Source organism: Pongo pygmaeus, chromosome 5, assembly GCF_028885625.2.
Source record: "Pongo pygmaeus isolate AG05252 chromosome 5, NHGRI_mPonPyg2-v2.0_pri, whole genome shotgun sequence".
Lineage (NCBI taxonomy): Eukaryota > Metazoa > Chordata > Mammalia > Primates > Hominidae > Pongo > Pongo pygmaeus.
Genome location: NC_072378.2, coordinates 56,643,922 through 56,662,496, shown reverse-complemented (window position 1 = coordinate 56,662,496; position 18,575 = coordinate 56,643,922). Strand labels below are relative to the sequence as shown.

Here is an 18,575-nt window from a genome sequence, read left to right as displayed (position 1 = left end):
TGTCTCCCACCTGTGCAATGTGGTGGCTGGACTTATTAGTGCTGGCCACTAAAGATTCGACTCTCCTCCCTTATACTTGAAGCTACCAGCTTTAACACAGGTTTTTAGAGAGGCTTATGAATGTGTGGAACCCCTTCCTTGCCTAAAAGAATTTTTCATTTTTCTTAATACAGAGGTCTAATGTGCAGAGTCTATCAAACAATCGGAAAGTTAAAAATGTAAAAATTATTTTAAATATATTCCCTTAAGTGTCTATATCAGATATATTATGACAGAATTGTTTTTAAAAAACTCCAATGTTTTTGATGTGTTGACAGGGAAGCAAAGGTGAACCTGGAATTCAAGGGATGCCTGGGGCCTCTGGGCTCAAGGTAATTTTGATGCATTTGAAAATATTTTCAAAGAAATTGTAATGTAAATTCCCCTCATTATTTAAGAAAATTAACATTTTATATCTCTGAAGAGATATATGAAGTTAAGGATTACCTTTATCATTAAATTAAGGTACCTGAAATGAAATTGTCAATACAGAGTTTCATTTCTGTTTTTTAGATACTTTGTCATTGGATAATAAAGATATAAACTTTGGCTTAATTTTTTGAAAAATGGTAAAATTGTATGCAAACATGAACTTACTTTCTGGTCCAGAGAATAGACTTCTCTTAAACAGCTGAAAACAAGAGTGTGTAGTTCTCACGAATGATACTGTTCTTTGTTTGCTTATGGGAGTTTCATCTTTGATATAGAACTCACAATGGCCTTTACCAGTTTCCTCCAAACCACATGGGTTGATGTTTATTTCAACGGGATTTTTAATACACTTCCAACCTTCAAAAATCTAGAGAATGATTCGATGGCTAGGAAGTAAGTACAGTAAGCAAAGAGAATAAAGCCTCCTTTTCTTTTAAAAAAGAGAGTGATGTTTAGTTGATGTTACAGAGTTTTGGACTAATGGTAAAACACAAAACGAAACAGAACCATAAAGCATGTTCAGGGTTAAGTTGCATCTCTTACAAATATATCCTAAATATGTCAATACATTATTAATACTTGCTTGCAAATAATTTAAGACTTTAAAACAAATAACTTTATTTCAGAAAGGACAATTCCCATAGGATGATGGAGAGTGGAGAAATGGAATTAAGATAACTCATGTAATACACCCTGTACTGAAAAATAGCTCAAGAATTTATTTCTAACAAAATAATATTCCATATGTGTAAATAAATATATATAAATAATTAAATTTAACTACCAGGATGTTCATTCCAATATTTTTTATAAAAACAAAAATTGTGAAAACTGTAATGTTTAACAATAAGAATTTTATTAAATAAAATATAGTTGATAGGTATGGATAAATACTCTTCCATAATTAAAAATTATGTTATGAAAAATATAGCATAATAAGAACTTTATAATATTAATATATTTAGAGATTAAAAGATATAAAATTAGCCATGTATATGAGCACATTTTATTAACTATATATGTGTGTTTATGAATTAGAGTTAGAGAAAAAATATATAACAAAATAAAAATATTGGGTTATAAGATTTTTAATAATTTTTATTATTTCTATTATTTTGTAACAAGAAAATAAGCTTTTTTTAAAGTGGCAATTTGAGAAAAAGCAGTTTCAAGGAGAATAAGTGTTAGTAAATAGGTAAACAAAAAAGAGATACTTGTGTTTATTATTTTTACAACTTTATTATTTCATTTATTATTGAAATTATAAAGTATCATAAAAATAATAAATATTTACAGAATTTGAAAATATGAAATGCTGTGAGAATTTTTCAACTGGAAAAGATAGAGAAAAATACAAGAAATTTTACTGGGAGTCTAGTAAACATTTTATTCTTTACTATTTCTGTAGTAGTAACTGTCAATAAATTTTTTTAACCATTCATTTTAAAATTGAGATATGTAGAGGTAAAAACAGTGGTGCTTTTCATAAGCAGTAGATCTGTGACCTTTGTGGAATTTCTGTGTTACATAGGGAGAACCAGGAGCAATGGGTTCCCCAGGAGAACCAGGATACATGGGTTTACCCGGGATTCAAGGAAAAAAGGTATGCATTGGTTAGGAGATACAGTTCACTTTTAACCAGTTACTTGCAAACAAGTTTTTCTTTTGTGAAATTCTTAAAGTAGGACTTGTTATTAATATATTTTTAATGATAAAGTACCCTATATATTCGATGTATGTATAATGTGTTCAGCCCCATGCTAATAGCTGTGGCATCTTTTATATACCCACATGGGTATTGTCTCCTAGATGAAGACCTTAGAAAAGACATGCAGATCAGAAAATATGAATGTACAATTAAGTAATATCCTGTAAATTCAGGTTTTTTACACAATCCAGGTGAGCTAAGAATTTTTTGAGGAAAATTATCCAATGTCAGGCATTCCTATCAAAATACAAATACCGCTCTTGCCAAAACCGGATCAAATTCTGGAAGGATAAAACTTGCCCAAAATGTTTGACCATGAAGTTCCTATCTATGAAACAATTATGTTACATAGAAGTTTATTGAAAATTAATTGAAGGAGTTTAAAAATACAAGTCAAATATACTAATTTAAAATATTTTGGCAAGGAAAGACAGCAAAACTAGGTTCTCTCTCTCTCATTTTGGTCAAGTAAGGGAACCTTGACTTGTATGTATATAAATAATATATGCTTTTATTTGTTTGGAGGTTTTGAGCAACAATTGATGCCTGTGTGCCTGAGAAGTCCATGCTACTGCAAATACAGACATTTCAGGTTAAAAGTAGATCTATTGGTTTTTATTCTGGAAAAGACACAAACTGTTATGTCTCCATCTTCATGTCCCTTGCTATTTATTTTTCAACATCTTATTTTCTATCCGTCATGTGTTGTCTACATGGTGCCTAGATCATACACAGTATGATCCTTGGGGTTTTTGTTCTGATGATCAGTAGGCAGCACTAGCTGAGACAGAAATGTCCCCACATAACAGCCATCAAGTGTTAGACTCTTAGTAAATGTTAAGTAAATCTATTATGAATATATGTTTGGGATGAAGAGAATTTTCTTGTTCAAAACTTGCCATTTAAAAGAAAATCTGTATTTTTTTGTTGAAGTGCAAAACTGTACTCTATGTTTAGATAGTACGGTGAGGTATTAATAGAAAGGAAATTCAGAAACTGTGTCCAAGTTTAACTTTGGGCAGGTGCTTAACTGGCTGTTTCATTATCTATAAAAACAAGGGCATCGTATAAGTTAGTTTCTAATTTTCCTTCTAGCTGATAATCTATAAAACTTATTTTTATGGAATATAATTTTTCTTCCAAAAGCTTACTTTTGAAATATATGTTTTCTAAAATAGCACTTAAACATTATGCTTTACTTTGTCATTGTTTCCTATAAACTTGTGGCTACTAATAGCTTAATGGAAGATTTTCAGTTTGATTTCATAAAACAACATTTGTCAAAATAAGTCCTCTCTTGTTAGTTTGTCTAACCTAAAACCGTGAACCATGTAGAAGTTTTCTCCTTTCTGGGAAATTAAAGATTGTGGTGCATTTTCTTTCAAATGTAGGAGCATACAAAAGTGTTATTTTACAATATCATTTTGACATAATGTGGTTCTACTCTCTTCCCAAATATTGTGTTAGGAGTCAACTTCTGTGTATACAGGCGCTTGTGGAATTTGCACGAGATGTTGTTTTTCTTCAGCAGAGAAAAATATATGTTTATTTGAAACTGTACAGAATATGCTAGATTATGATAAGATCAAACTGCCTTTTTGTAGGGGGACAAAGGAAATCAAGGTGAAAAAGGTATTCAGGTATGTTGTTTGCTTTTTTTTAGTAGGCTGAGGAATAAAATCAGAGCTTTTAAAAAATTCTTATTTTACTTTTAAATTCCTTTCTGTTTCAACATTAATATAAAGTTGTTAAATCCTATTTTCTCCTTTGCTATTGAGCTTCTCAGACAAGGCCAAATTTGACTTTAAAATTCCTCGCCACTTTGCTGTTGTAGAAAACTTAGAAACAAAATGATTCAACAAAATAGACATAGATTTTATTATATACTTCTAATATGTATTTATATACATATATACATATATATACCACATACACACACACATATATATATACACACACACACACACACACACACACACAGTGTGTTTCCAAAAATGATTTGAAATTGTTTTATGGCAAAAGTTTGATAAAAAACCTTTAACCCTAAATATAAAACATATTCAAATCAATATATGAAAGGAAAATTAAACCAGAAAATTATAACAGGCTAGGGAAATCTAGGGTGATTTAGAAAGACATTTAGTTTTGGGTGTCTTAGCAGCAAAGGCAAAGAGGATACCTATTTTACTGCTTCAGGAGACAAGGATAGTTTCACCTCAATTAAAGTGTCTATAGAATGGGTTTTTTCATTCACTGAAGACTGACTTTTGAATAGGATGCCACTAGCTGAGTCAATGAAATAGTTATCTGGGATAAATTATATCTGATGGTCTTACAACCTTTTAAGTTTTAGAAATATAAAACTTTTCCAACCATAAATTACCAATCAAGTGTTCAGACAGTATTTTAATGATGTTTTTAAGTTTGTAAGTCTCAGTGATAGTGTCTGAGCTTTGCTATGCAGAATAAGCTGAAAATATAAAGAAAAATACTCTGGACATTTTCACAAATGTAGAATTCTGAATGCTCTAGAATTTCTGGAATCGTAAGAGAAAATTTCAAATTGAAATAGTCATAGGCAAAATTTGCTATATCCACAGTTATAACAGTTCCTATTAATGAACTTATTCTTCATAACATACATAAGATGTTTTAGAGTGGTATGACAAAATTCAGTTGTTTTTTAGACAATTTTTTTTGAAGATATTCAAGTACTATGATATAGGATTCCTTTAAGTTAATATTGAAGTTGGGAGTGAGGTAAATGTTAAGTAAACGTCTGTGAGCTCTAGACCCATATATTCTAATTTCCTTCTTGGTACTGCATTTAGATGACTCATGGGAACCTCAGGTTCAATATGTCCAAAACTGAACTTGTCATCTTTCCCCATAAACCGCTTCGTACTCACAGATTTCCTGTCATGATAATCAATGCTAAATATCTCTTGAACTTGACACCTTCTACCTCTCCCAACTGTACTAGTTATTTCTTGTCAGGGGTCCTGGGCTACTGCAATATCTTCCTAACTGGTCTTCTTGAGTCCAGTCTACTTCCTTCTTCCACACTTTTTACTTGCATAAAATAGCTAAGCTATGTATCTGCTTAGCAATCCTTTACTCATGCCCCACACATGTTAAGATAAAGCCTGTGCCATCAAGTGCCTTCTGGGCTGACTGAATCTTTTTTAGTGTTATCTCTTGCCACTCCGCCCATTCTTATCCAAGCCTGCTCCGCTGCTACAGTCAAAAGAAACTACCTGCCTTTCACCTGTGTCTTCTCTCCCTGATATACCCTCCTATCCTTTCTCCAATTGGCTGCCTCTTACTCATCCCTCAAGGCTGCACAAAGGGTGAGTCACATTCCCTACCCTTTCTGTCAGATGCCCCTTCCTAAGTTCCAATAATATCCAACCCAGATGTTTAATTATACATTGTAGACTTATCAGCAGTATTTTCATCATTCTAGATTTAATTGCTTATCTCTCTTACCACACAGTAAGTGACTTGAAGGCCACAATGATATCTTTGTTTCAGTGTCCCTAAGTGCCAGCAAATAGGTGCTGCTCAATAAATATTAGGAATTCACTTAATTAAATTGATGAATTCATTACTAGGCAAGGGTGATGTAAAATTGTAGTCACTAGATCTTTCATCGATTACCTTGTCTAGGTGTATGTCTTCCTAGAAACTGCTAATTATTTCGCGCAATAAATATAAGGATGAAGTAGTGCTTCAGAGTCTAGCATAATGTCCCATGAATGGTAGATACCCAAAAATATTTATTGAATAGATAAATGTGTTTCTACCTTTATTAATTTTTCTGTTCTCTTATTTATGCTGATTTAAAGCTCTTCATTTAAATGGCTTTTTTACTAAAATGTGACAGTATATTTTAATTTTTAAAAATAAAATTTTAAAGAGGTCTTCTTGTCGTCACAAGTCCATAGTCAACAATGAACATAATTGCCACTGAAATTAATAAAATATCCATATCCATTGACTTTTTAAACTATTTTCCCACTATTAATATGGACTTAGAAGAACATCCTCATTGTCTAGAATTATTTACATGTTTCACCCAAATCAATAATTTGTTCCTTATCTCTGTCCATTTTAACTATAAGATTAGGATGACTTTTCTTCTTCTTTTTCTCTGAGTAACTGACTTTCCCATCTTTCACATAATTTATATATTTGTATCACTGCTTTTGTTACATTTCTTCTGGAACTCAAGGTAATACATAGTTTGTATTGTATATGTGATTGCATCATAAGTGTGTAAACTAATCAATAATGTTTATTGATTTTAAAGGGTCAAAAGGGAGAAAATGGAAGACAGGGAATTCCAGGGCAACAGGTATTTTTTGGTTTTCTTCTGATAAAAAATAAAATAACAAGTCACATAACTGGACAATGTTGAGAGACGATTACTTGCAAATAAAAATGGGTGGGGAGAAGGATACATATAGTATGCATTCTAAGCATATAAGGTTGAGCATGTAGGTAGTGTGGCGATAATGAGTTTCTTTCATTATTTGTTTTGTATTTTCACTTTCCCATACTGATAACATTGGTGGCTCTGAATTTTGTTTTTTAATGCATCCAAGCAAATGACTGCAGGTAGAAAATTCCACCCATTTCTTGGGGGTAGTTATTGGCCAGAGACAGCCAGTCACACAATGGCAGCTTGTTCATCCCTGCTGGTTTGTCTTGCTTTTCTTCTTGAAAATCAGTTGGGACCACGTGTGGTGGAGAAATGTACTTGTTTCCCTTTAGTTTGTTCAGAGAGACAATTTACTGCTCTGGAGATATATTAAAATGCTATCCTGGGAGGCAGTGTTGTAGAACAGACGCACAGTAAGATGGCTTTGCTTCTTTCTTGACTAAACTGTTCTCATTAGGTGGTGTTTCAGTGAGATTGCCATGTGACTGTAAGTTCAGTCAGAGCCAAAGTGGACGGACAAAGGCATAAAGGAGATTGGTACTTAGGTAGCATGTTTGCTGCTGTGTTGCTTGTAGCTGCAGAATGCTGGACATGGTTCCAACTTGATCAGGTCTGAAAGGGCAAGCTGGATATGTGAGTCCTCCCATGGGGTGGACCTCTTTCTCTGAGGGTGAGTGGGAGAAAGATTCTGCAATTACACCAACTCTGGAGAGAGTGGGATAAAACTGGGTAGTGATGTTTCCAAGGACAGGGGTCTCTGTGTCCCTTACTTGGAGAAGTCTGAGAGACCATTGGGAAGAGTGTAAGCATAGGGCCCCAAGGTTATCTGCAATATGGGATGGAAGGTGAGTGCCAGATGTTAAGAAAAATTGAGAATTTAGAAGCTAACAATAAAAGTAAAAGTAAAATTAACCAAGAGGAGGAATGATTGGAATTGCCTGAGTACAATTATGTTCAATAAAATGTCTTTCAGTTTTCGTGATCCTCCACTTGACTCAGACCCACTTGATGACACAAACAACTCCATCCCTATTCCCCAACCTGGCAACACAGATCAACTCTCTGAGTTTCCTTAAGTCAATCACAAAACATCTATAAACTGCTGTTCCCATAGGACCTTCTTCCCTTCATTTAACCTCCACAGCCCAGACCTTTTATCAAAAAATGTTACTCACAATAACTCTCAGAAAAGAAGGATATTTCCTTTAGAATTTGAACTCACAACTTAGCTAGCTCACTGGCTAATGGATCATACTTTCTCTAAGTTTCCACTAACTTTTTCACTTCTCAAGGAAAAGAGTGTGTGTGCTCTCCTAAGGCAGGATTTGGGTTCCCTAGAAAGCTTCTGCCCTAGATTGGTTGGAAGCTACATTTCTCACCACCAGGAGCTTAGCCTACATGGAGTACCCAGGGCCAGTGCAGCTGTTGCTTTTCAGCAGCTGAATAGTCATCCCAAACTCTTCATGTAAACACAGTCTTAGTTACCTGTCACTCTACCAGGCACAGTACATGTGTATTTTTTGGCCCTTGTTTTGTGAATGGAGTCAAAGTGAATATTTCTCTCAAGGAATCATCTTAATGGGTTCTCAGATGACAGCTGTTTTTAGTTTTAGCTCTAATTCAATTCCCATATCGAGAACTTAACTGTTTCGTCTCTCTTATGTTGGTCCTAGTTGTTGGATTGTATCTTGTAAGGATCACTCCCGCATTTCTTCAGAAACAAAATTCAAGTATGACCATACAAAGTTTGTTTTACTTACTAAAAGATTCATATATAAAAACTAAATATTTGGTGTTTTATGATGATTTTTATCTAATTCTTTTCTTTGTCTAATTTGGATAGCCATGTTTGAGGAGCCTGAAAATTTATCAATTTTCAGGCTGAGATATACCCCAACTCAGACTTCATTGTGTGCAACATTATACATTAAATTTCATATTAAATTGCAGAACACTGATTTTTTATTTTAAAGTTGAATACTGAAAACCTACCTGTTATTAAAGTTTTATCTTTTTTCTTGAGTGAATATTAGGATATTTTGGAGCCCAGGTGTACAGTGAATTTCAAAAATGGAAAATGTTAATACCTTTCCTGAGAGCTTTTTTCCTCTATAATACACCACTGAAATAAATATGGAAAAGAGGAGTGGGAAAGACTTTAATGGAGCCATCCAGATGTAGCTAGTAATTATAGTTGAATGAGCTTCATGCTTGGGCTCCCCAGTGTTTACATCACTGTGAAAAATACCATCTTTTACATGACATTGCTTCTCTGGTCTCTCAATTACTAGCAGTGAGTGGTTTAAGCACAGGACAGCTGGGGTTTTCTCTCTTACTAGTCACTTTTAATGGTATCTTTGCTTTAACCCATCCTTTGTCAATAGCACCCAATCAAAATTTAATTTTAAGAACATAAACTTGGGAAAATAAACTATTCATCTTAATCACTGAATACAAGATAAAATATACCTAATAATCTGATTTGAGTTTTTATTTTTATTAAAATAGTAATATATTTTAAATTCAGTAGAATCCCATTCTTACCCACATGATTCGACCCGCAGCATTTGAAAATATTAATATCTAAGAAGGAAACAGTTAAGCAAATTAAAATTTTTATATTATTCAGTTAACATATTTCCTAGTCATTTGCCTTCTCTAAAAGGCAAAAAGGGTCTCTTTTACATGTAATTCTGTCACTAATGCTATCAATATTTTCCAAATTGAAATTTTAAATTTGATTAAGTATGTGGTAAAAGGTGGATGCCACATTACAGTACTGTAGCTTGCACATTTATTATAGTTTTTTTTTTCCTATTAATTTTCAAAGGGAATTCAAGGTCATCATGGCGCAAAAGGAGAGGTATGTTTCTTCATATATTATGCTCTCTTGCTCTCTTTCTTCAGTCCTTTTTGCTTGGGTTTCAATACTATATAAATCTAGCTTTTGAGTAAAAACCAGAAAACGAAACGTTTTTCATCTTCTTCAGTAGAAGTTCCCAATTAGTTGTTTTCAGAATATGTACATTTATACTGAATTTGATATGAAATGTGAATTGTCAATATTACTGGTTTTTCTTCCAGACTTGGAGCTGAATTTTTCTCCATATTTTTGAATAAAGAATATTGTGCATTTCTGTATCTACTGGACCCACTAAAATGCAAGCTCCTTGTGAATAGGACTGTGTTATGCCCATTGTTTTATCTCTGGCAGTGTGCATATTACCTATACAATATACTCAATCAGTAGTGGATACTTGTAGGTCTGGCTGGTTGGATGGATGGATAAATGACAGTTTAATGTGATATGAAATTTCCCTTCTTGTCAATGACAATATTTCCAGCTCTTCCTTACATACCTTACATATTTACGTATGTATACATGCATATTCACATCCTTAACGAGTTTCATGATGCAATTATACCTTCTGAAATATTTAAATAGAACTTGTAAAGATTTCTTTTGCTTTTAGAGAGGTGAAAAGGGAGAACCTGGTGTCCGAGGTGCCATTGGATCAAAAGGAGAATCTGGGGTGGATGGCTTGATGGGGCCCGCAGGTCCTAAGGGGCAACCTGGGGATCCAGGTCCTCAGGGACCCCCAGGTTTGGATGGGAAGCCCGTATGTATTCTGCTTCTTTCACAGTTATTATATTTTCATTGATTTTTGCTCATGTTCTTTATGTGCATGTTATAACCCCTAATACTTTGATGCAGGGAAGAGAGTTTTCAGAACAATTTATTCGACAAGTTTGCACAGATGTAATAAGAGGTAGGTATCAAATATAGCATTTTAATAACTTTTCTCAAATTACAAAAGTAATACAAATTTTTAGGACAAATTGTAGAGGATATAAGTGAGGTGAAGAAGAAAACATAACATTTATAAGCCTCATCTACTTTTCTTCAATGAGTATTTTTATAAAGATTTATCATATATACTCTTTTATAATCTTTTTAATAAAGACATTTATTATTTTGCCATTATTTGAATTTTCTTTTGTAGCATATTTTTTGATAATTTAGTTCATAAATATGAATATATTCCACCAATTTCTTTTGGGGGCACTTTCACTTTTTCCCCTATTTTAAGCAATTGCTCTAATAAAATTACCGCACAGAGCAATGAATATTTCCATAGTCAAATTCCTAGAAGTGAAATTATTGGCCAAGAAATAGGCACATATTCAATGCTCATAGTTTTTTTCTCTGTAAACTGAAAAAAAATTAAAAATATAATTAACACCAACTCACCATTTAAACATAAGGGATGGGGTTTCTTTGTTTTTAAAAGCCCAGCTACCGGTCTTACTTCAGAGTGGAAGAATTAGAAATTGTGATCATTGCCAGTCCCAACATGGCTCCCCGGGTATTCCTGGGCCACCTGGTCCGATAGGCCCAGAGGGTCCCAGAGGATTACCTGGTTTGCCAGGAAGAGATGGTGTTCCTGGATTAGTGGGTGTCCCTGGACGTCCAGGCGTCAGAGGATTAAAAGGTATGCAGTTAGTTTGAACAAGAAAAAGAATTTTAAAAAGTCTTTTTTAAAAAATTCATACCCTATATCCATTTAATAGTCAAGAGTTAACTTTGTTTTCATGATAAAAAAATCTGTAAATGCTCGTCTTTAAATAATTTGCCAACTTAATTAAAGAGAAATTATTTTCTTAATGCAATATTCTCAAATAGAGAAGTCAAATTTATGAACACATAAACTTACAAATTAGAAAATGTTGCCAATGTACTGAGAAATTTTGCTTGAGTCTAGAAAAGTTTTTAAATAGAAAATCACAGATGCCATTTCCTTTATTTTGACTTTGGTAACTTTCTGCACTGTTACCTTATTTTTTTTCTATTATAGGAAAAAATAAGTTTTGCGATAAAACTTCCTAATAACCCAGAATTTCTCCTTGCCTTTGAATGTTTATGTGAAATGTTGATTGATAATTCTTTCCTTTTTGTTTAATAGTATATAAACAATTTAGATGTTTCATAAAGTAATTTTAAAAAACTATGATTAACACAAAGGGCTAATAATTCCAAACCATTTTCTTTTCTAAATATTTGATTCCCATTAAGTCTTGGATCTAAACCACTGATCATTTTAGAAATTATTGCTTCAAAACTCATTTTCCATTAGTAAGAAAAAATAGATGGCAAGCTGGTATTTAAAAGACATTTTTCTTTCATGTGTATATTAACAGCTTTGAATGAAACAATCTAGAAGGCAGTGATTTTAAGTAAACTTACTCAGATGTTTGACACCCTGCAGGCCTACCAGGAAGAAATGGGGAAAAAGGGAGCCAAGGGTTTGGGCATCCTGGAGAACAAGGCCCTCCTGGTCCCCCAGGTGAGAATTGCTATCTGCTCATAAGTGTTACTGCTCATTTTGCCTTAAGAAAAGTCACCATAGATCTATGTGAAATAAATTGAAACCAAGACATCCGTTTTCTTTTTTGAGTGATTCACATTTAACACACTGAAGTCTAACTTTTAGAATATTTTTTCATATATTATCCTCAATTTATGAATCCTTCAATATTATCTCTTGCTTATCATTTAGATTGTTTAATATCTATTCCTTAGAAGAGTTCTAGAATCGTTTTAGTCACCCCTGCTTATCTGGTGTATAACATTGTTAAGTCTTTATGACTCTCAGGGAACAGAGAAATGCTGAAGCGGTTAAGTAATCTCTGCTAGCTGTGCAATTTAACTCTGCCATGTCTCAGTTTCCTCATTGGTAAAATGGTGATGATAATGTTATCTCCATCATGACATTATTGGGAGATTAAATACTTTCTATATGTAGTGCTTTCAGAACAGTGCAGGACAATCAGTTATATTTTCAATAAATGTTTGCTATGATTAGATGTTATTAAGAGGCTTTGGAGTTGATCAAATGACTTAATACTATTTATGTAAAATACTTTGAACAATACTTACAATTGCAGTTAAGTGCTAAATAGATGTTTATTATTAGTAGTAGCAGGGAGTAGAGGAGTAAGAAGTGGCCCAAACCACTGTGCTCCTTCCCAAAATCTGAATATTTTTTGTTATTTTGAATCAACTTTAAAAGGCCAGTATCCTAAGCTAGCTTTTGTTTCCTTGAGCATGCTAATTGAACTAATCAGGCTATGTTTGACAAATTAGGGCTTTAATACCTATGTGTATTGATGATATTGATGACTATAATACTAAAGTAATAAGAATAATGCATTTAGATATGGAAACTAAAAATATATATAATAGAAACAGTCTTTTTTTGTTGCAAATATGGCACAAAAATGACTCAGCTTTGGCTTACGTATATATCACCTGTTAATTTATAATAATATTGGTAAAAGATAGGCTGAAAGGAAGAAATAAGATTGGACAATACACAAAATGGAATATTATAATGTTAGCTAAATGTTTTAATCAGTAGCATGGTTACCATGTTAATATGCTTAGCCTAATTTTCAAAAATTACTGATAACTTTAACTTTTGGATGGTTCTTTTCAAAGCAGAAGACATGTAGAATTATCAAGAAAATGCCTCTACTTTATAATTAGTGCAAATATATAAAATATTCAAGGTTTTTTTTTTTCAGTTTAAGTTTCTTGCAGAATTGGCTATTTCACTATAAAAAACTAAAGTCCTCTGTTTACGTCTTGCCAATGTCCCATCTTAGGTCCAGAGGGCCCTCCTGGAATAAGTAAAGAAGGTCCTCCAGGAGACCCAGGTCTCCCTGGCAAAGATGGAGATCATGGAAAACCTGGAATCCAAGGGCAACCAGGCCCCCCAGGCATTTGCGACCCATCACTATGTTTTAGTGTAATTGCCAGAAGAGATCCGTTCAGAAAAGGACCAAACTATTAGTGTCTGATGCCTCATTCAGCAGCCTAGGCATGGTGCTTTTTCTGTGGTCTTTTGCATCTCAGGAAGATAACCAACAGTAATCCCTTGAAAAGAAACTTAAGTACCTCGGTGTTTTTATTTTTTTTTCTTATGGAAAAAAATATAAAAGGTCACATACTGATTTTAAAGGCTCCTCAGTCATTTGGAGCCCTTGGATTAGCAGCATTAATTAAATCTCAAGGGTTTCTTGTAAAGTCCATTTATGTTAATCAAAGTTGAATATAAAAATCCACCATTGCCTGTTAGCCAGTCAATTTTAGTCACTGTGAAATATTTCACATTCAGCCTCCATGCAATAGAGATTTGAGTTTAATTTCATGTCCATGTGACTTCCATGTTTCATATCTCATAGCTCATGCTACTACATAAGCCAAAACATGTATCTCATCATTGGAAGTAAGATTAGGGCTGATATTCACCTGGGATAGACAGTATTGGTGAACTACTCATTTACTACAGTGTCTCAGCCTTGATAAGGGGCAGTGGATTGCCTGTTGTTCAGTGTTGTGAATAGCACCTCTGAATATGATTAGTGTGTTTCTTAATTCATTTCAAACTCTAAAATTAGATTAATGGTGGTGCTAAGAAAGAGTATTAATTACTTTGGGAATGGTCAAAATTAACATTAAAAACATTTTAGACAAAAAGTTTCATTGTACATTCGAAGAAAATGTAAGTTCAGAAGTACTAAAAGACTGTATTTTATACTTGTTGATTAATCAGAATGTTTGTTGTATGCCTTCATTTTCCATTTCACTTATATGTGTATGTCCATATATGTTAATTTTCATTGTAGCAAAGCTAATGGAAATAAAGCTAATGCTCTAGTTGAAAGAAAAGGAAAACTCCTGAAATCCTAGAATGTCTTGTTATTTTTAGCTGACTGTAAAATATTATGAACAGTCTTTGTGTATTGTTCTTAATGCTTTTGTAAGAAACAGAATTTGAAATATTTCATCCTTGTCATGCTCAAAATTTTGTTACATGCTTGTTATTCAGAGTATAATAAAATTTTGTACAAGCCTGATTACAATGTCTTTTTTTATACCTAATTTTAACTGATTGTTGAGTATGGTATGTATGTTACAAGGTCATTTATTCAATGGATATAATTTATTAAATCATTCACCCTATTCTTAAAAAATGTGTTCACCTGAAATAAGAAATTACAAATTGAATTGGTGTGCTACACACCTGAACAGTTGAAACACTTGCTTCCTAGGCACAGTCATGGCTGTTGCCCAATGTTTAACTTTATTGTCGTGCAGATTCTACTATTTTGATGAGGACTCTGGAGGAGACTAAAATTCATGACGTTTAGTGGCTGAATGATCATAAGGCTTGTTCTGATGTTTTATCTCCAGTAAAGGCCCAGGTATCTGCTTAAGCCAACAAACCTATTACCCCCGCTTTAATTATGACATTTGCTTCTAAGAGCTGGTAAGGAATCAGAATAAAGCCATTTGGTATCATTGATTTATTCATCCAACAGTACTTACCACATGGATAGGTTCTGTGCCTGGGATACAATGGCAATATAGTTAGAATTTGGCCTGAGGGAACACATGTATAACGAGACACAGGTAAGTATACAGGTGATTCCAATACATTAATTCTAAGAAAGGAGAAAATGCAATTGAAATGTAAAAGATGATGTTATGGACTGAATAGTATGCCCCCGATTCATATATGGAAGTCCTTACCCCCAATGTGACTATATTTGAATATAGGACTTTCAGGAGGTAACCAAGATAAATGAGGTCATAAGGGTGGAGTCCTAATCCCATACAATTGGTGGCTTTATAAGAAGAGGAAGAGGTTGCTCTCCCCTACTACCCTTCCTCCCTTCATCTGCTTCATCTACTTCATGGCCTTCCAGCTCTCACACCCAGGGAAGACTATGTGAGTACATTGTGAAAGGTGACTCTCTGCAACCTGGAAAAGGGACCTCACCAGAACCCGACTATACTGGCACCCTAATTTCGAACTTCCAGCCTTTCGAACTGTATGAACAAAAATTTCTGTTGCTTAAGCCAGCAAGTCAATGATATTTTGTTATGGCATTCCAAACAGAGTAGTGCAGATTATAGTAGGCTAGGAGGTATTGGCATAACTAAGTCACGTAAAGATAATGAAAATGAGCAAAGGGTGGAGGGTTAGAAAAAGCATGAAGAATTCCAAGAACAACAAAATCTATGGAATGTAAACTATATTTACTTTCAGTATTTCTGCTTTAAAATTTGGCATCTCAAGATGAAATATTTCCATAATTTAGCATGGCTACGTTGCGTCATAGTTTTGCCTTGGAGAAATTTAAGACTAACTCATAACACACTGATTTTCAAGAATGAATAGGTGAATAATCTTGCTCTGCAAGTACATTTTTGCAACATAACTATGTTACGTGCTCAGCACCATGTTACGTGAAAGGCCTTTTAGTGTGGTTGCTGAGAGCATGGCTTCTGTCCTGAGATTTCCTGCATCCAAATTCCTACGTTTTGTTTCTAGCTGCGAGGCTTCAGAAAATTTATTTACATTTTCGTGCTTAAATTCTTTCATATGATAAGTTGGGGATATTAATAATACTTACTTCATAGTATTAAAAAGATTAAATGAGACAAAAGAAATTCATCAGTAAAATAAGGTCATACAATTTACTAGAACTAGACAGAAAATATGGGGTTACCAAATCTTTTTTTTTTTTTGGAGACAGAGTTTGGCTCTTGTTACCGAGGCTGGAGTGCAATGGCATGATCTCGGCTCACTGCAATCTCTGCTTCTCAGGTTCAAGTGATTTTCCTGCCTCAGCCTCTGGAGTAGCTGGGATTACAGGCATGTGCCACCATGCCTGGCTGATTTTGTTTTTTAGTAGAGATGGGTTTCTCCATGTTGGTTAGGCTGGTCTTGAACTCCTGACCTCAGGTGATCTGCCCGCCTAGGCCTGCCAAAGTGCTGGGATTACAGATGTGAGACATCGTGCCCAGCCTTTTTTTTTTTTTTTTTTTTTTCTTCGAGATAGAATCTTGCTCTGTCACCCAGGCTGGAGTGCAGTGGCGCAATCATGGCTCGCTGCAACCTCCACTTCCCAGGTTCAAGTGATTCTCCTGCCTCAGGCTCCTGAGTAGCTGAGATTACGGACACCCAACACCATGCCCGGCTGATTTTTGTATTTTTAGTAGAGACGGGGTTTCACCATGTTGGCCTCAAGTGTTGGTCTCAAACTCCTGGCCTCAAGTGATCTGTCTGCCCCAGCCTCCCAAAGTGTTGGGATTATAGGCGTGAGCTGCCGTGCCCGGCCAAGGTTACCAAATCTTGAAAGTGAAAAAATTTTTAAAGTACTAAAATCATTTTATATGTGTGTAACTGATACTGAATAAAGCTGATCTGACTCATTGGCATTCATCCTGAATGTCAATTCAGAATGAAACTCTCAGTCCTAAGGGTAAAAATCATTCTCAGTAAAGGCTGTCTTTGCATGATTTCAACAATTTTCCTCTAAAATGTAAAGTAGGGTAAATTTAGAAAAAAAAAAAACAAAAACCTTTAGGTTTTATAGTCTTGTGGTACTATACTTTGTCTCTGGTACTTAGAACTTTGCTAGGTGCTTGATTTAATTTTTGTCATGAAGAGATTTTCAACTGGAATTGAGCTGGGAGAACTCAATTGAGAACTCGTCCTTTGGTCTCCAGTAGAGGGCAGCAACACACACACACACACACACACACACACACACACACACACACACACACACACACAATGATAATCTCTTCTTCATTATATTAATCTTGTAAGTCTTATAAGTCATAACTATATATCTTTAGCCTTAACATTTTCTCATTTTTTAAAGTATGGCTAGATTTATTTTCTTACAACTTAATTATTCCAAAGAAGAAAAAAATTGTTTTCATAAGTTGAATACCTAAATCACAATTAAGCCATTTATATTTTGATGTGTTGCCTATCTGCTTTACCTTTGCATAGTTCCATTTGTTAAAGTCCCCAGCTAGGAGGTTTGGTTAATTCTTCTGATTGATAACGTTATTGCCAAAGGCAAGGTTCAAAGCTCACTCCTGGTAGTCCTAAATTATAGATCTGGCCTATTGGCTGTGCCTCACCTTGGGGAGGCAGAAACTTGCTCTTATCATTATCTAAAGATTGCAATTAATAGTCAAAGGACATGTCACCGTAATCCAGGCACAATAGGTTGTATGAAATAACACAAAAAGTTAGCACCTCTGTGCCTAAAGCACTGAGATCTCATCTTTGAGGACTGGGAAACAGAATGGGGAACACAGAGGGATGCCTCAGATTCAGATTCACTTCTGTAGTTTTAAGGCGAAAGACCACAAATCAACTCATAGTTTAAATTTAGCTGCAAAGATTTATCTTTGGAATATCTTAACCAAAGTTTTATTTTGCCCCTAATGACACATTTGAAATAAGGAACATAAATGATAACCCACTGCGTTATTCCTGGGTTATGCCTTCTCAAAAGGAGGTTTTCACAGAGAAATTTTACAGATTCCAAAATTCTCATGTTAATATCTGTTTTAGCTTACTTTAAGTTCAGGGGTGCCTGTACAGGTTTGTTACATAGGTCAACTTGTGTCATGGAGGTTTGTCATACAGGTTATTTCATCACCCAGATATTAAGTCTAGTGCCCATTAGTTATTTTTCCTGATCTTCTCCCACCTCCCAAGTTCCACCCTCCACCCTCCACCTTCCAGTAGGCCCCAGTGCGTATTGTTCTCCTCCGTGTGTCTATGTGTTCTCATCATTTAGCTCCCACTTATAAGTGAGAACATGCAGTATTTGGTTTTTTGTTCCTGGGTTAGTTTGCTGAGTTTAATGGCCTCCAGCTCCATCCATCCCTGCGAAGAACGTGATTTCACTGGTGAGGTTGTGAAGCAAAATGAATGCTTATACACCATTGGTAAGAATGTAAATTAGTTCAGTGTGGAAGACAGTATGATGATTTCTCAAAGACCTAAAACCAAAAATACCATTAGACCTAGCAATCCCGTTACTGGGTATATACCCAAAGAAATATAAACCGTT

At 34.4% G+C, this 18,575-nt stretch overlaps 1 protein-coding gene across 3 annotated transcripts in view; it reads left to right on the top strand.

The window, feature by feature from the left end:
* The window catches only part of COL21A1 (collagen type XXI alpha 1 chain), a 204,565-nt gene extending 190,022 nt beyond the window's left edge, over positions 1-14,543 (top strand). For 2 of the 3 annotated variants that reach the window (XM_054493050.2, XM_063666271.1), the window contains 10 exons: positions 318-371; positions 2,003-2,074; positions 3,784-3,819; positions 6,492-6,536; positions 9,454-9,486; positions 10,097-10,243; positions 10,339-10,393; positions 10,916-11,116; positions 11,891-11,968; positions 13,290-14,536. In XM_054493050.2, the coding sequence (XP_054349025.2) occupies positions 318-371; positions 2,003-2,074; positions 3,784-3,819; positions 6,492-6,536; positions 9,454-9,486; positions 10,097-10,243; positions 10,339-10,393; positions 10,916-11,116; positions 11,891-11,968; positions 13,290-13,477 (909 nt within the window). In that variant the 3' untranslated portion in view covers positions 13,478-14,536. Of the gene's footprint in view, positions 1-317; positions 372-2,002; positions 2,075-3,783; positions 3,820-6,491; positions 6,537-9,453; positions 9,487-10,096; positions 10,244-10,338; positions 10,394-10,915; positions 11,117-11,890; positions 11,969-13,289 lie in introns of all 3 variants that reach the window. The other variant, XM_054493049.2, reaches the window with a different exon arrangement.
* Positions 14,544-18,575: the final 4,032 nt, after the last annotated feature.